The sequence below is a fragment of the Heptranchias perlo genome, chromosome 12 (assembly GCF_035084215.1).
Source record: "Heptranchias perlo isolate sHepPer1 chromosome 12, sHepPer1.hap1, whole genome shotgun sequence".
Lineage (NCBI taxonomy): Eukaryota > Metazoa > Chordata > Chondrichthyes > Hexanchiformes > Hexanchidae > Heptranchias > Heptranchias perlo.
Genome location: NC_090336.1, coordinates 20,209,219 through 20,225,391, shown reverse-complemented (window position 1 = coordinate 20,225,391; position 16,173 = coordinate 20,209,219). Strand labels below are relative to the sequence as shown.

General features: G+C 43.0%; 1 protein-coding gene and 1 long non-coding RNA gene across 3 annotated transcripts in view; one reads left to right on the top strand and one right to left on the bottom strand.

Moving 5' to 3' along the window:
• The window catches only part of ptpn5 (protein tyrosine phosphatase non-receptor type 5), a 37,888-nt gene extending 26,981 nt beyond the window's left edge, over positions 1 to 10,907 (top strand). The window contains exons 9-13 of the mRNA XM_067993729.1: positions 228 to 365; positions 5,610 to 5,720; positions 7,494 to 7,657; positions 8,065 to 8,178; positions 10,678 to 10,907. Of these exons, the coding sequence (XP_067849830.1) occupies positions 228 to 365; positions 5,610 to 5,720; positions 7,494 to 7,657; positions 8,065 to 8,178; positions 10,678 to 10,771 (621 nt within the window). The 3' untranslated portion in view covers positions 10,772 to 10,907. The remainder of the gene's footprint in view (positions 1 to 227; positions 366 to 5,609; positions 5,721 to 7,493; positions 7,658 to 8,064; positions 8,179 to 10,677) is intronic.
• Positions 1 to 16,173, bottom strand: part of LOC137327861 (uncharacterized) — a 68,454-nt gene that overhangs the window by 41,955 nt on the left and 10,326 nt on the right. The window lies entirely within an intron of this gene.

Sequence of the window (16,173 nt, the reverse complement as noted above, 5' to 3'; positions counted from 1 at the left end):
AACTGAGACCCACCTTTTATTAATTGTGGAGTATAGCATGCCTCAAGTTATGCTTTTTTGGTCTCCACCGTAGTTGAGTGCAGCCCAGACAGCTCTGTTTTCTCCCACTCCTCGTTGTGACTGTGGGATTAGCAGCTGTGCTCTGCTCTGTATCACTACGGGAGCTTGGTGCAGGCTATGCTGTGGTGCCTCAATGGCATTGAGCTGATGATGTTGTGTGTTTGCAGGGCTATGGAGGGGAGGAGAAGGTGTACATTGCTACTCAGGGACCAACTGTGAATACCGTGTCGGATTTCTGGACAATGGTTTGGCAGGAGCGGTCAACCATCATTGTCATGATCACAAACCTAGAGGAGAGGAATGAGGTATTGGAACAGCTGTCAACACTATGGACTCCTTAGGCCTTTTTATAAATAGAGGAATGTGACTGGACAAGGCAATCAGCATTAATCAGTACTGATTCTTGTTCCTAATCCTTTTTTAACTTTTACTTTCATCCATTCTCATTTGAAGCTGCTGATTCTAGCTGGGTTATCATTCTACAGGTCCCGATTGCCCTCCAGTAACTCACCCGTGGGCTTTATGCATCTGAGTTTAGACAATGAGTGCTGGCAGGCTTTTCCATTGCAGGGAGCATCATAGCAGAGACTGACCATGTCCTCACCTCACCCACGGATGCACATTTTCAGCGTCTGCACCACTGCCCAGGATGGCTAACTCTAAACAAACTGGGGATTGACCCTTCCTAGTTGTTATGCCTCAGTACCATATCGGAAGCATTTACCTATGAAGCATTCTGTTTTACTGTACATAACACCAAAACCCCAATTTTAACTTGGGATGGGAGTTGGGAGGGCGGGGGCTAAGGCAGGCGGGAAACTGTCCTGACCTTGGCACCATGAGGCCCAGGATAATTAACTCCTGGTACTCATCTGCATAGCCTCAGTCAGTTTTCTGCCCGAAACTGGCAGGAAGCGTCAGCTGGCCAGTGGGTGGGAGTGCAATGTCAGACGGCAGGAAGCCGCCGCCGGGGACCAAAGGAACGGTCTCCAACACACAGCTAAGTCGTGGGGAGGGGGTTCAGGAGGACAGTCTTGCTTCTCCCAGCTCCACAAGAAAAGTCAAAAACAGTGAGAAACTCATCCAAGAAAAAGGAGAAAAAATTAAGGAAACTGAAAAATAATTCAGAGAAAACCTGTGAATGCAGATTAGGAATCTACTTTGGGGAATACCTGTATTCCATCCACAAGCATAACTCTCAGTTCTCCGTGGCTCACCTCTTTAACTCCCCCTCCTATTCCAACTCTGACTTGTCCATCTTCGGCCTCCTACACTGTTACAGCCAGGCTCAGGAACAGGAACAGTATTTCATCTTTCTCCTGGGTACTCTGCAACCCTCTGGTCTGATTACTGATTTTAGTAACTTCAGATCTTAGCTATGTCCTTTATTTTCCTGCATTTTAATTTCAATTGTGGACCTGGGCATTATCCAGTGCATGTGTGTGGATATCGGGTAAGGCTAGGGTCAGGCATATCTGTGATACTTCCTTGATGATTCAATATCCTGCCAACACTAACTGTTTAGGCTCAGATGTGAAGAATGGTCATTTGGGCTTTTTCCTCAATGTTCTCCTCTCCTTCTCTGGCACTGACTACTGCAGGGATACAGTGCCATATGTGCCAGCTATCTTCCTGTATCTCATCCAAGGGGCCATTCTTCAAGTGTGCGCCTAGACAGTGAATGTTGCTGGAATACGGATGGGTATGGTAGCATAGTGGTTATGCTATTGGACGAGTAAACAAGAGACCTGGACTAATAATCCGGAGTCATGAGTTCAAATCCTGCCATGGCAGCTGGGGAATTTAAATTCAATCAATTAGATAATATCTGGAAATTAAAAAAAAACTAGTATCAGAAATGGTGACCATAAAAATAACCGGATTGTCATAAACACCCATCTGGTTCACTAATCCCCTTTTGGGAAGGAAGCCTGCCGTCCTTACCTGGTTTGGCTTATATGTAATTCCAGACCCGGCAGCAATGTGGTTGATTCTTAATCGCCCTCTGAAATGGCCAAGCAAGCCACTCAGTTGTACAATCTTGCTACAAAAAGTCATCATAAGAATAAAACTGGACGGACCACCAGAAAAGGCAAACCAAGCCCAGTCGACCCTGCAAAGTCCTCCTCACTAACATCTGGGGGCTTGTGCAAAAATTGGGAGAGCTGTCCCACAGACTAGTCAAGCAACAGCCTGACATAGCCATACTCACAGAATCATACCTTTCAGCCAATGTCCCAGACTCATCCATCACCATCCCTGGGTATATCCTGTCCCACCGGCAGGGCAGACCCACCAGAGGTGGCGGTACAGTGTTATATAGTCAGGAGGGTGTGGCCCTGGAAGTCCTCAACATTGACTCTGGACCCCATGAAATCTCATAGCTTCAGGTCAAACATGGGCAAGGAAACCTCCTGCTGATTACCACCTACCGCCCTCCCTCAGCTCTCCTCCATGTTGAGCACCACTTGGAGGAAGCACTGAGGGTAGTAAGGGCACAGAATGTACTCTGGCTGGGGCACATCAATGTCCATCACCAAGAGTGGCTCGGTAGCACCACTATTGACCGAGCTGGCCGAGTCCTGAAGGACATAGCTGCCAGACTGGGCCTGCGGCAGGTGGTGATCGAGCCAACACGAGGGAAATACCTACTTGACCCCGTCCTCACCAATCTACTTGTTGCAGATACATCTGTCCATGACAGTATTGGTAGGAGTGACTACCACACAGTCCTTGTGGAGACGAGGTCCCGCCTTCACAGTGAGGACACCATCCAACGTGTTGTGTGGCACTATCACCGTGCTAAATGGGATAGATTCAGAACAGATCTGGCAGCTCAAAACTGGTCATTCATGAGGTGCTGTGGGCCATCAGCAGCAGCAGAATTGTATTCCAGCACAATCTGTAACCTCATGGCCCAGCATATTCCTCACTCTATCATTACCAACATGCCAGGGGATCAACCCTGGTTCAATGAGGAGTGCAGAAGAGCATGCCAGGAGCAGCACCAGGCGTACCTAAAAATGAGGTGCCAATCTGGTGAAGCTACAACACAGGACTACATGCATGATAAACAGCTGAAGCAACATGCTATAGACAGAGCTAAGCGAGTCTACAACCAACGGCTCAGATCAAAGCTCTGCAGTTCTACCACATCCAGTTGTGAATGGTGGTGGACAATTAAACAACTAACGGAAGGAGGAGGCTCTGTAAACATCCCCATTCTCAATGATGGCAGAGTCCAGCACGTGAGTGCAAAAGACAAGGCTGAAGCGTTTGCAACCATCTTCAGCCAGAGTGCTGAGTGGATGATCCATCTCGGCCTCCTCCCGATATCCCCACCATCACAGAAGCCAGTCTTCAGCCACTCAATTCACTCCACGTGATATCAAGAAATGGCTGAGTGCACTGGATACAACAAAGGCTATAGACCCTGAAAACATCCCGGCTGTAGTGCTGAAGACTTGTGCTCCAGAACTAGCCACGCCTCTAGCCAAACTGTTCCAGTACAGTTACGACACTGGCATCTACCTGACAATGCGGAAAATTGCCCAGGTATGTCCTGTCCACAAAAAGCAGGACAAATCCAATCCGGCCAATTACCGCCCCATCAGACTACTCTCAATCATCAGGAAAGTGATGGAAGATGTCGTCGACAGTGCTATCAAGCAGCACTTACTCACCAATAACCTGCTCACCGATGCTCAGTTTGGATTCCGCCAGGACCTCTCGGCTCCAGACCTCATTACAGCCTTGGTCCAAATATGGACAAAAGAGCTGAATTCCAGAGGTGAGGTGAGAGTGACTGCCCTTGACATCAAGGCAGCATTTGACCGAGTGTGGCACCAAGGAGCCCTAGTAAAATTGAAGTCAATGGGAATTAGGGGGAAAACTCTCCAGTGGCGGGAGTCATACCTAGCACAAAGGAAGATGGTAGTGGTTGTTGGAGGCCAATCATCTCAGCCCCAGGACATTGCTGCAGGAGTACCTCAGGGCACAACGATCTTCAGTTGCTTCATCAATGACCTTCCCTCCATCATAAGGTCAGAAATGGGGATGTTCGCTGATGATTGCACAGAGTTCAGTTCCATTCGCAATCCCTCAGATAATGAAGCAGTTCATACCCGCATGTAGCAAGACCGGGATAACATCCAGACTTGGGCTGACAAGTGGCAAGTAACATTCACGCCAGACAAGTGCCAAGCAACGACCATCTCCAACAAGAGAGAGTCTAACCAACTCCCCTTGACATTCCATGGCATTACCATCGTCGAATCCCCCACCATCAACACTCTGGGGGTCACCACTGACCAGAAACTTAACTGGACCAGCCACATAAATACTGTGGCTACAAGAGCAGGTCAGAGACTGGGTATTCTGTGGCGAGTGGCTCACCTCCTGACTCCCTAAAGCCTTTCCACCATCTACAAGGCACAAGTCAGGAGTGTGATGGAATACTCTCCACTTGCCTGGATGAATGCAGCTCCAACAACACTCAAGAAGCTCGACACCATCCAGGACAAAGCAGCCCACTTGATTGGCACCCCATCCACCACCCTAAACATTCACTCCCTTCACCACCGGCGCACCATGGCTGCAGTGTGTACCATCCACAGGATGCACTGCAGCAACTCGCCAAGGCTTCTTCGACAGCACCTCCCAAACCCGCGACTTCTACCACCTAGAAGGACAAGGGCAGCAGGCACATGGGAACAACACTACCTGCACGTTCCCCTCCAAGCCACACACCATCCCGACTTGGAAATATATCGTCGTTTCTTCATCGTCGCTGGGTGAAAATCCTTGAACTCCCTTCCTAACAGCACTGTGGGAGAACCTTCACCACACAGACTGCAGCGGTTCAAGAAGGCGGCTCACCACCCCCTTCTCAAGGGCAATTAGGGATGGACAATAAATGCTGGCCTTGCCAACGACGCCCAATTCCCATGAACGAATAAAAAAATATATTCAATGGATGGGTTATCATAGCTGAATCCAAACCTGTCCTCACCCAATGTTCACACATATGCACTTTCCAGCAGGAGTCACTAGATAACGATTAGCAGGAGTACGATCCTGCTGGTTTTTCATCCCACTAGCCAAAGGTACTGAGACTTATTTCAGTACTGCTCCTGCTCGGCCTCTTTCCTACCGAGATCCGATAACTCAGCACAGACCAGCAAATGCAGCTTGAACTTTTCGGGTCAGTATAGCTCAGCACCAGACTGGGTCATAATGGGAAGCTGCCTCTGTGACAAATATTAATATATGAACAAACCTTCCTTAATAACCCATCCAAGCCCAATTTTACTGGTGACTTATTGATAGAAAACTAGTGAGATCCTAAGCTCCTCCTAACTGCAACCTAACAGTCCATGCACTGAGGTGGCAAAAGATGGATGCTCCCAATGTGGATTAGAAATAGCCTATTCTGGGAAAAACACATACATGAAAAAATGTTCAAATTTCATGTTGCAGTTCTCAACTCTTCACAGGCCCCTGAATCAACTGCTCTTAGCAGAACGTGTTCCTCTGTTTCCTTGTTTTAGAAATGTACGGTGTATTGGCCTGAGGATCAAGCCAATTACCAAGGAATCGAAGTCATTGTCAACAATGTTCTACATGCAGATGACTACAGTTTGAGAAACATCACCCTGAAGGTGAGATATGTGCTATATTTTGGACCTTAATCTCTGGCTTCATTGTTGGATCAACAATTTTTGTGAAAAGCTATTTTTATTAATACGAACAAGAATATATTCTTCCATCTCTTTGACTCCTAAAAAAAAATAGTTTCTGATCCATCCCTATCTTTTCATTGCTTGGTCTCTTCCATCGCACCATGCAACAAAGATGATTATGTATATCAAGGATTTAAGTAATAAAGAAAGGTTAACAAAGTTGGGCTTATTTTCTTTGGAAAAGAGAAAATTACAAGGTGGCCTAATTGAAGCTCTAAAAATTATGAAGGGAATCAACAAAATTAATTCAGGCAGCTTGTTCACTATCGTGAAGGGTTCAAATACCAGGGAAATAAGCTAAAAAAAGGAAATGAAAAGTAAAAAGGAATTCAGACGGAACCTTTTCAAAGGGTAGCTGAGTTGTGGAATAAGTTACCAGGGCACCTCCATTTAAGCAATCACTATAAATGGGTTCAAGGCAATTAGATGCGTTTCTGGAGAAAGAAGGGATTTAGGGATATAATGAGAAAGTGGGTCGTTTTGGTTCATCTATGAAAATGGCAAAAGTTGTTCAGCCTAAACACTTTTATCTGTCCCTAAAATTCTCATATTCCTGTGCACTATTCCTTACCTGAGAGTGCAGAGGCAATGGAGATACCTTTCAACTTTGGTGGGGGCACAAAACTGGTGGCAAATAGCCCAATAGGATTTTCCTTTCCATTGAAGTCAATGCTCGTCCATAAATGAGAGAATCTGGGGTGATTTTCCGACTGATTTCCCCGCAACCCCCCTCCCCTTCCACTCACCAGTGAAAAACTGTCCCTAACACTCCGTTGTGAAAGCCAGGCCATGGTCAGGAACTCACCATTAGGGGGAGATGGCACTTCTACTTATTATGGCAAAATTATCTGTTTCTACATGGATATTCTGTGTTGTATTTCTGCAGCTATGTTATTACCTTTTTTTGGTACAGTGGCATCTCACTCTCCCTCATTGAAATAGGCACTGGATCAGCCAATTGTGGTTACAACAATTACTTTTATTTGCTATAGGAGATTTCATTGAGGCCAGGCCAACTCTAAACTAATGTATGTGAGCCAGGTTATGGCTTCCTGCTTTTTTGTTTCAATTCTGGACACAGCATTCTTAAAGTTCTTTCTAAACGCTCTTCGTAGGCAGAGGTATGAAATGGAATGTTCTCTGTAAAATGAGTAAAACTTGTAATATCTTTCAAAGCTTAACAGGGAGTGAAATTGAATACAGAAGGCTTTCCTACAGATAGCAAATAAATAAACTGTTGCATCAGGCTAGGGTGCGGATTTTTATAGTGAACATTAAAGGCCAAAAACATAAGAAAAGATTGAACCTACTTGTGTTGTTCCTTCGTTCCCAAGTGCTTCTGCAACAATACTGACTGTTCTCAAAGAGGTCCTGCTTATATAACATATTTAAATTCAGGACTTTTATTCAGAACACCCATTTCTTACTTGAATGATAGTGCACCGTTTCCAGGATTTCCATCCTCTAAATTATCTTTTTTTCTGTTGTTCTTGTTTTTGTGTTCTCTATGAGACACAAATATACATCTAAGTAAAGGGGATTTAACCACGACAAGCACTCAGAAACAATGGCAAAATTTCAAGTGTAAAGTTTCGATTATCAAATGTAGATTCATGCCCCAGCATCAGGATGCATGGGTCTGCCCCCCTCACCCTGGACACCAGCTTTCATTCTGCATGTTTCTGATTTTAGGATGGCTCAGAGGAACGACATTTAAAGCACTACTGGTACACATCATGGCCAGATCAGAAGACACCAGATAATGCTCGCCCACTTTTACAGCTGGTCCAGGAGGTAGAAGAAGCCAGACAACAAGCAAAGAAGGACAACAGTGGACCAGTGATAGTCCACTGCAGGTATGACAAAGACAATTTTGAATGACAATTTCAGAGCTCAAAGCACTGTTTCCAACTCTAACTCATTATTTCCTATGATCTTAAAACTGTGGAATTCTTTACCTCCCTCAGTCTTCCCTTCCTTCTGCAATCTACAGGATTTAAATAGCCAAGAATCACTACTTCCTGATTTGCCTCATCTCTTTCATTGTCGTGTTTTGCACTATGGCCCTTCATCTGGTTTTCTCAAACTGACAAAAAACCTCTGGAAAGGTTTGCTCAGTTGGGCACCTGGAGAAGAGGAGATTCTCATCCAAATTCTTGATTTTTATTTCACTCACTTGTCCTTTTAATTGTGCAAGGTCTGGAGTTCCCTCAGTTCCTGTGGAATATAACTGTTCACTTGGTTTTGTGCTGTTGTATTTCAGTGCCGGCATTGGGAGAACAGGCTGTTTCATCGCCACCAGCATCTGTTACAGAGAGCTGAAGTATGCCGGTGTGGTTGATATACTGAGGACAACCTGCCAGCTAAGGATGGACAGGTCAGTGTGATAATTGGCAACAGGCATAGTGGCTTTTAGTAACAGTATCAATGAAATCTGAAAAGAAAACATGGACCACTGAAGTTTAATATTGATGTAGCAGCAGTAAAGCAAATATCTTTAGCAAACACTACTGGTGTGTTCTACAGTAATTCTGGGTGAAGCATGTGCCTCATTGTATTTGCATTTTCACTGAGAGAATCATCTGGTGCAGGCTGGGAAATTCTGCATATGTTGTGACTGCGGCCTCCTGGAATTTCAGGCACAAGACAGTTGGTAACTGCCTTCAGTTTGCAGAATTTCCCACCATGCATTAGTATAATTCTCTCAGTGCTAATGGAGCTGTGCCTTTCCTCATTATGTAACAGGATTTCTAATTTCTTTGTTTTTCCAAATGATTTGAAAACCAGCTGGAGAATAAACTTTAAAAGCTTTTCTCTATTAACAAGTGCTTAATTTATGAGAGAGGGCCTAGCTTAAAGGCACAAACAGTGGCAGACAGTCAAAGAAAGAGACAAGATGGGTGATTAGAAGAGCAATGTCATTTGTTCACTTAAGGATGTAAAAACAATCCTTGTTTGCAGAAGATTTATTTTTTTCAGTGGAAAAGTTGCTTTTATGTCTTTGCTCAGTATATAAAAGTATTTCAGTATTTTCTTACAAATAATTTGAAAGCAAGCTGAAACATGAATTTAAGAAGCATTTTTGAGCTAAAGTTTCACATGAAAACTTTTTATATTTTACTTTAAAGAGAGGCTACGTCAGAGACAGACAAAGAGAAAGACATAAGCAAATGATTAGAACTCTCAAGTTTTCCCTTTCTACCGGGACTTGAAAAACAATCATTGTTTACACAAAGATATATTGATATAACTGCAGTAGATAAGAAAAACACTAATTATTTATTTTCTACAAACTATTGAAAAACATTGGCCTAGAAATCTGATGACACGGTGTCCATTTCACAGGCGTAAAATGGGTGCAAAAGCATCCAACATGGCGGGTGGCATGCATGCGTATATTCTGAGACGGAAGTGTATCACCAGCCATACTGGTATAAGCACCAAAAGATGCATCCAGGGCCCACATCTGAAACAGGCACAGGTTCACTGCATATGCAAATAGAGGGCCTAATGACGGCTTGAGGCACCCTTTGTTAAATTGGGCTGCCCTGAACACAGCTGCCCGGAAAACCAGGCCTTCATATCGCCTAAACAGTGGTCCTTCAAGGGATCACTGCAGGCTGCCATCAAAAAGGCAAGTTTTGTAAAAAAAAATACTTCCCTGAATGTGAAGCTGGGAGGAGCAGGAGTGCCCAACTTGGCTCCAAATTAAAACCATAGGCTGCTGCCGGCTACCGCTCACCCCCTTCCTGATTGCCTCCCTCCCTCTCCTGATCACTGCCCCTCTATCTCTCGGTTGTTACCTAACTTCCTCTCCTGGTTGGTGCCCCCATCCCTCACCCGGTCACCCCCCACCCTCATGAACGTCCCCCTGCTACTCCAAGGCTCACTAAAATAATTCAAGACTTACCTTTGGTGGGCCTCTTCTGTTCCAATGTCCAAGCTCCAACCAATTCTGACCTAAAATAGCAATCGAGGTCCTATTTACGTCATAGGATCCCGATTTCCATATTAAAAGGGACCTATCACCTGAAACAGAAGGGCAATTTGGACATCAGGTGGTAGGCTCATTTCAAAATGGAGTCGGCCACATTGCCAGTGTTAACCGGATGGTAAGGCTACTGACCCCGATTTTGAGGCCGTTAACAACCCAATAACACCAGGCGAAGGCAGTCAAAATTGACTCCATAAGCTTCTATGGTTATATGTATTTATTTACCATGATGGGAGAGAGTAAAGATTTTACTCAGGACAAGGACATCAAAGGTGGATGTGAGGGAGTGGTTGAGCAAATCAACAGCTGCAGAAGTATCATGGTGGCTTGGCACTTGGAAGTTTGAAAGTGCAGTTTTAAATTTCCAGACCTGTCACCCTGTTAGCTGAAGTGAATTACCAACTACACATGTGCCTGTAATTTCTAGATGTCGCATTCTGAGGGTGTGCAGTGTATAGAATTTCCCAGTATGTATTATTATGATTCTTGCAGTGTACAACTTGAAGCATATTTTCTCATGCTGTAATAGGATTTCTGAGTTTCTTTGTTTTTCCAAAAGGAGAGATGGGAAGAATTTTTTTCACAAAGAGGGCTGTTAAGATCTGGAATGCACTAATTGAAAGGGTAGTGAAAGCAGATTCCATAGGAACTTTCAAAAGGCAATTGGACAAGTACTTGAAGCGGACTAATTTGCAGGGTTATGGGGAAAAAGTTGGGGTGTGGGACTAAATTGGACAGCTCTTTCAAAGAGCCGGCACAAGCACAAAGGGCTGAATGGCCTCCTTCTGTGCTGTAAAATTCTATGGTTCTATTCTATGATTTGAAAGTATTGTGGATGTTGACAGGACCCTGACCTGATGTGTATGTTGTATTCTTTCTCAGGGGAGGAATGATCCAGACATGTGAGCAATACCAATTTGTGCACCATGCCCTGAGTCTGTGTGAGAGACAGCTATCCCAGCAAGCAGAGGAATGAGTGACAGCCAGCCAACCAACCAGCCATGGACCAAAGTGACACAAAAAAACTCCTTGACCCTTTACAAACATCTTTTCATATCGTGTGTGTGTGTGTGTGTGTGTGTGTGGTTCATGCAGCCATGAGTGCTAGTGTCCAAGCCTTTTAATTTTTGAAGAAAAACTTTGCAATTGATGCAATTGTGGAGAAGTTAAAATATCATTTATATTGTTTAGCGTGCGTATGTGTGTTTGTGACTGAATAGATACCTGCTGCTTCTCTAGGAAGTAATTCACTTGGGTTTCTAAAGTGACACTTGGCATTGCCAGGATCGCTGGTGTTATCTCTTCATGTGAGGTGTTCAGCTGGATGTTGAATTCTTGTCATATTGTATGAAGATCAGGGAGTTCTCCCAGCCAACATTCCTCCCTCAAACAACATCACCAAAAACGATTAACTGCACTTTTATCTCATAGCTGTTTGTGGGACATTGCTGTGCACGTTTGGGATGTTTCTGAGAAACAGGATGAGGTACTATGTAAGTGCAAGTTCTTTCCTTCCTTTCTTTGAGCAACAGCTGTGCTTACAGTCGTAAAAACAGACCCTGAAATCTCAAAGCACAGGAAACAACTCTGATCTTTCTGAGAGCGGAGTATAATTATTAAAATGATTTAAATTTAATTAACTTTGTTACATATTATGTGCCATAAGACAGATGAAATGGCATATTACATACATTTACATTCTAAATATTTGTTTTGTTGTGAAGGTAACTCTTTTTTCCTCCTTGAGTCAAGCACCAACTTTGGCCGAGATAACACATTTCCAGGGTTTCTGCAAATATTATTTGGGAACTGGCTGCCCAGATGGCAGTCCCAGCCTGCAATAACTCTCATGTCACTTTATCAAGTTAAAACATGTGAACGTCTGTAGAAGGTAGAATACATGTCTTCTACAGGCACTCATATTATAACTTTATGTCAAGCATTCAGAATTATTGTAGTGCAACATTTTTTGAAACTGTAACTTTGACCCTCCCCCTCCACTCCCCAGACGCCAACAAGTTGTGTTAGCCTGATGTGGAGGAAGAATCACACCGCTCAGAATCCACAGTGGAAGACAAGGCCCAATCACTCCTACCTAGCTGAAATCCCCTAAGCTGCATTTTAATTTTGAAGGGAACTGATTTGTTTTCTGATATACCTGCTGGAACCAATCCTAGCTATCTGCAGGTTTCTTAAATATTGTAATTTGATGATGTTAGCTCCCAGTTACACCTAGCGTTATCCGGTTCCAGTAAGACACAGATTACAAAGTGCAAATCAGAGTAGAATACTGTTGAAATAATGAAATACTTCACAAAGACATTAGTATGTCACCTTTTGATGTGGAGTGAGCTCTGTAGGCCTATTGATGGAGGAGGAGGAAGAATTCATTACCACCTGTTCCTCAGAAGGTGACTGTGTCACTGTTATGGGGGGGTCATTTATAGCTCATTACCAGGGAATGTAATGCCTTTTATTTTGGTGGGGATAGGGCTCTGTGTCCCTGCTCCATGGGGGCTAGGCTGTAATATAGACCATGACAGCAAAACTCAAGATACAGTATTTCTGTTTGCTGAAACCTGGGATGAGATTGCAACTTTGAAATGAGTGCAGAGTGTCTATAATTTTAGAGACCATGTGAGGCTGGGAGCCTATATTAAGAAGGGGTATTCTGTTTGATCCCATTTTTGTGATGACTTGTAATTCTCATTACAAATACTGGAATGAATGTGCTTTGTATCAAGGGGTGACAGGTCACATTGAAATTAACAACAATGATGTAATCACTGTGAGTTTCTAGGCAATTACCTTGCAGTTAATGATCAGTCAATAATACAGGCTACTATATATTATAAAACATTTACTGCATGACTAGAGTGGAGTCTGCATTATTATAGGTAATAATTCTTCAATATAATGCAGCCATTTGTTACAATAGGTTTTCATAGGTATTACCCACTGTTATTTCACAGACAATTTTGATTCAAATCCAGGCCAGAGCAAGAGAATGAAGGTCCCTTTAATGGCTGTAAGGATTCTAGAGGAAATGAGTCTTGACATGCTCAACCCAATTCCAAGGAGGCACATGGTCACAGCACAAAACTGTCCCAAATCAGGCAAAAATTTAACATTTTCACTCAGTGAAACCATAGGATGGTTGGTATGGGAAATGAAAAATTTACACTGGTGCAGTAGGGGCCATTCTTCTCATGTTGGGATTAGGGTGCATCATTGGATAAGTGTACAAGGAGTTTTGGTCTGCTTCTACCCATGCTGTACCTGAGCTGGGAATAGTTGATGCTGACCCGAGGTGAGAAGAGTTCAATAGTATTCTATTCTTCAGCATTGACCCTCACCTTGAACTTTAGCAAGACAAAGCTACTATAAAAGGAATGGATAACTGTCCTTCACTGTTACTAAGTACAGAGAAGCCTCTTCAGATTATTTTTATTTGCCAAAGAAGAAGCTGATCTTAAGAACTGCCATCTTATCCCAGAGTTAGTATACATTTGCAATATTAGTGTATATTCCCAGTGAAGAGATGCTTCTCAAATACCAGGAAAATTACATGTTAGGAAGGAGGAGATGGATGTTATATCTAACAAACGTAGAAGCTAGTTTAATCTGACAAAATTATTTTACTTGGTGAGAGTGCCAATGTTTATAATTTTGGTAGAGTGAATTTAGAAAATCTTCCATTTATATTTCTTTAAGTGCTACTCATAGTAACTGGAGGAACGCCTCCCAAAGAGGCTGAGAAACAGATTCACCAACTCTTAAAGGGGCAAGATGGCCACCAGCAAGCAAGGAGAGGAACCATAACAGCCGCTTGTAAATTTCATGGCTATGGCACTCTCATGAGAAAATAATGCTTTTCACCTTGAATGATGCCACTGTATCATATATTTGACAAACAAATGAAAAATATTTGCCAAAATATTTGCAGCACTAGGATCTGGTTAAAGCTGGAAATTAATTGACTGCAACAGGTTTGACTTTAAATAAACAATAATCAAATGAAGCGTGTATTTAGAGTTACAATTGAAGGCTGCCCACGAGGTTATAAGAATTAAGCATCTTAAATTTTGAAATGTCTGATAGCTGCATCTATCTGAAGTCTGCCTTTAATCTCCATACTGTCAGCATCTGCAGGATGGATAATGATGCTGGATTGCATGCAACAAAGTAAAAAATCTGGCAACTGCAATGTTGGAGCTGAGAAATGGGAGAAATTGAAAGAAAAATAATTGGATTTGAATTCAGATAAGTTGAGGCTATTCACATTAAATAGGCTGAGATTGCTCCATTGATGATAGATGAGAAAACTCTAGCCTCTGTCATTGGTTTCTCGGGTGGGCAAGGGGATGGGAGGGAGAGGAGGTCTTACGATATTGACATCACCATACTTAAGGAAATTATATAATTAAAAATACTGTCACTCTGGCACAATATCAGGCTTCCCACACATTTTCAGCAGCCAAAATGTGTTGCCATGCCAACAATGAATACATTAATACAAAAAGATTGCATCAGCTGGATCATGGTCAGATATATATAGACCACTCCATGTTCTACAGACATGCAGACTGCTCTGTCTTCTACAGATACAAAGATTGCTCCATGTTCTACAGTGTTTCCAAAGCTGTGATAAATATTCAGTGCTCGAAGGTTAATGTTTATACATGATAAAGCTAATCTTACTCTTTTTGAGTTGTAGTAGCTCATACGGAATTTGGTATACAGGCTACCTTCTCATTTCTCATCAAATACTGTTAAATTCATAGTTTGTACTTTCCCTCCTTAGAAACATAGGAATTGCTAGATGATAAAAAACAAGGTCCATCTAGTTCACCTTCCACCATTCTGGTTGTTGCATGATACAACAATAATGGAGTTGTTGATTAATCATGGCAATCAATCACTATTAATTACATAGAATTTACAGCACAGTAACAGGCCATGTGGCCCAACAGGTCTATGCCAATATTTATGCTCTACACGAGCCTCCTACCACCTTACTTCATCTCATCCGATCAACATATCCTTCTATTCCTTTCTCCCTCATGTACTTATCTAGCTTCCCTTTAAATGCATTTATGCTATTCGCCTCAACCACTCCATGTGGTAGTGAGTCTACAATAGACCCAGACATGAGGCAAAGCTTTGGGAACCATAGTTCACCTGTTCCTCCCAAGCATTGCTACACTTACCATATGTCATGTCTCAAATTACTCATATGCTGTATCCCAAAATATTATTTCCTGAAAGAAATCTATCTAATTTGCATTTAAATGAATCACCACTTTCTGCTTCCACTGTCTCCCCGGGGAGCCCATTCCATAGATTTGCCACTTGCTCACTGAAATAATGCTTCTGTAGATTAGTTTTGAATTGACCCCCCTTAAAGCGTAGGCTACGTCCTCTGGTTCTACTGTTCCGGACAAAATGAAACAGCTTGTCATGGTCTACATTATCTAGTCGCTTTAGAATCCTAAAAACAGCAATTATAACAACCTTCTCTTTTCCAGTGAGAAAATGACCAACTTATGTAATTGCTTCTCATAATCTAATCCCTCAATCATCCTCTGAGATTAAGATTTTAATCTGCACAAAAGACTAGTTTTACTGATACCATGCTTATAGAGCCTGACTTAGAGATGCCCCAAACATCATTAACCAAGAGTTACCCCCTTTCCCCCAAGAAAGGAACACCACTGGATCACTTTTGGTTTCAATGCAAATTGATAACACTGACCATGAGGTCCCAGTTTCAATCCCTGATCTGTGCTGAGCTAGATGATCTCAGCCAGGATGGCAGTGAGGGTGATATAATTGTCCTTAGTGCCCCTGGCGTAGGGAGGTGAAAATCAATCAGGGTTGCCATTGTTGATCACTATCCAGTAACCCCTGCAGGAAAGTGTGCATATGGATTTTGGATGAAAATAGGATTGTGCCCAACTGTGATGGTCGAATAGCCTGCTGACAGTCACTGTCTAGCCTCAAACATAATCACTTGAAAATAGGGTGCCCGGTGCCTACAAAATCCCAGCAAGAGTTAACACAGGAAAGCAGTAAGTGGAGGTTTCCATCCTCAATGAGCTTCCATTCCTAGTTAGACACCTCCAGAAATGTCTAAGTAATTGACAAGATTTCCCCGAGAGAGGAAGGAAAAAACATACGGTGATCCAACCTGTGCCACTCACGCTTGCTATAAGCCTATGCCACCCACATTCATCATGTAACAGCTTTGTGCTGTGCAGACCCAGCTACTACCCTGTACCATTCACACTTACCATATAGCAGTCTGTCATTCACCCTTGCCACCAATCAGTCTGTGCCACTCACATCCATCACCTACCACTTTGTCCCAATCACACT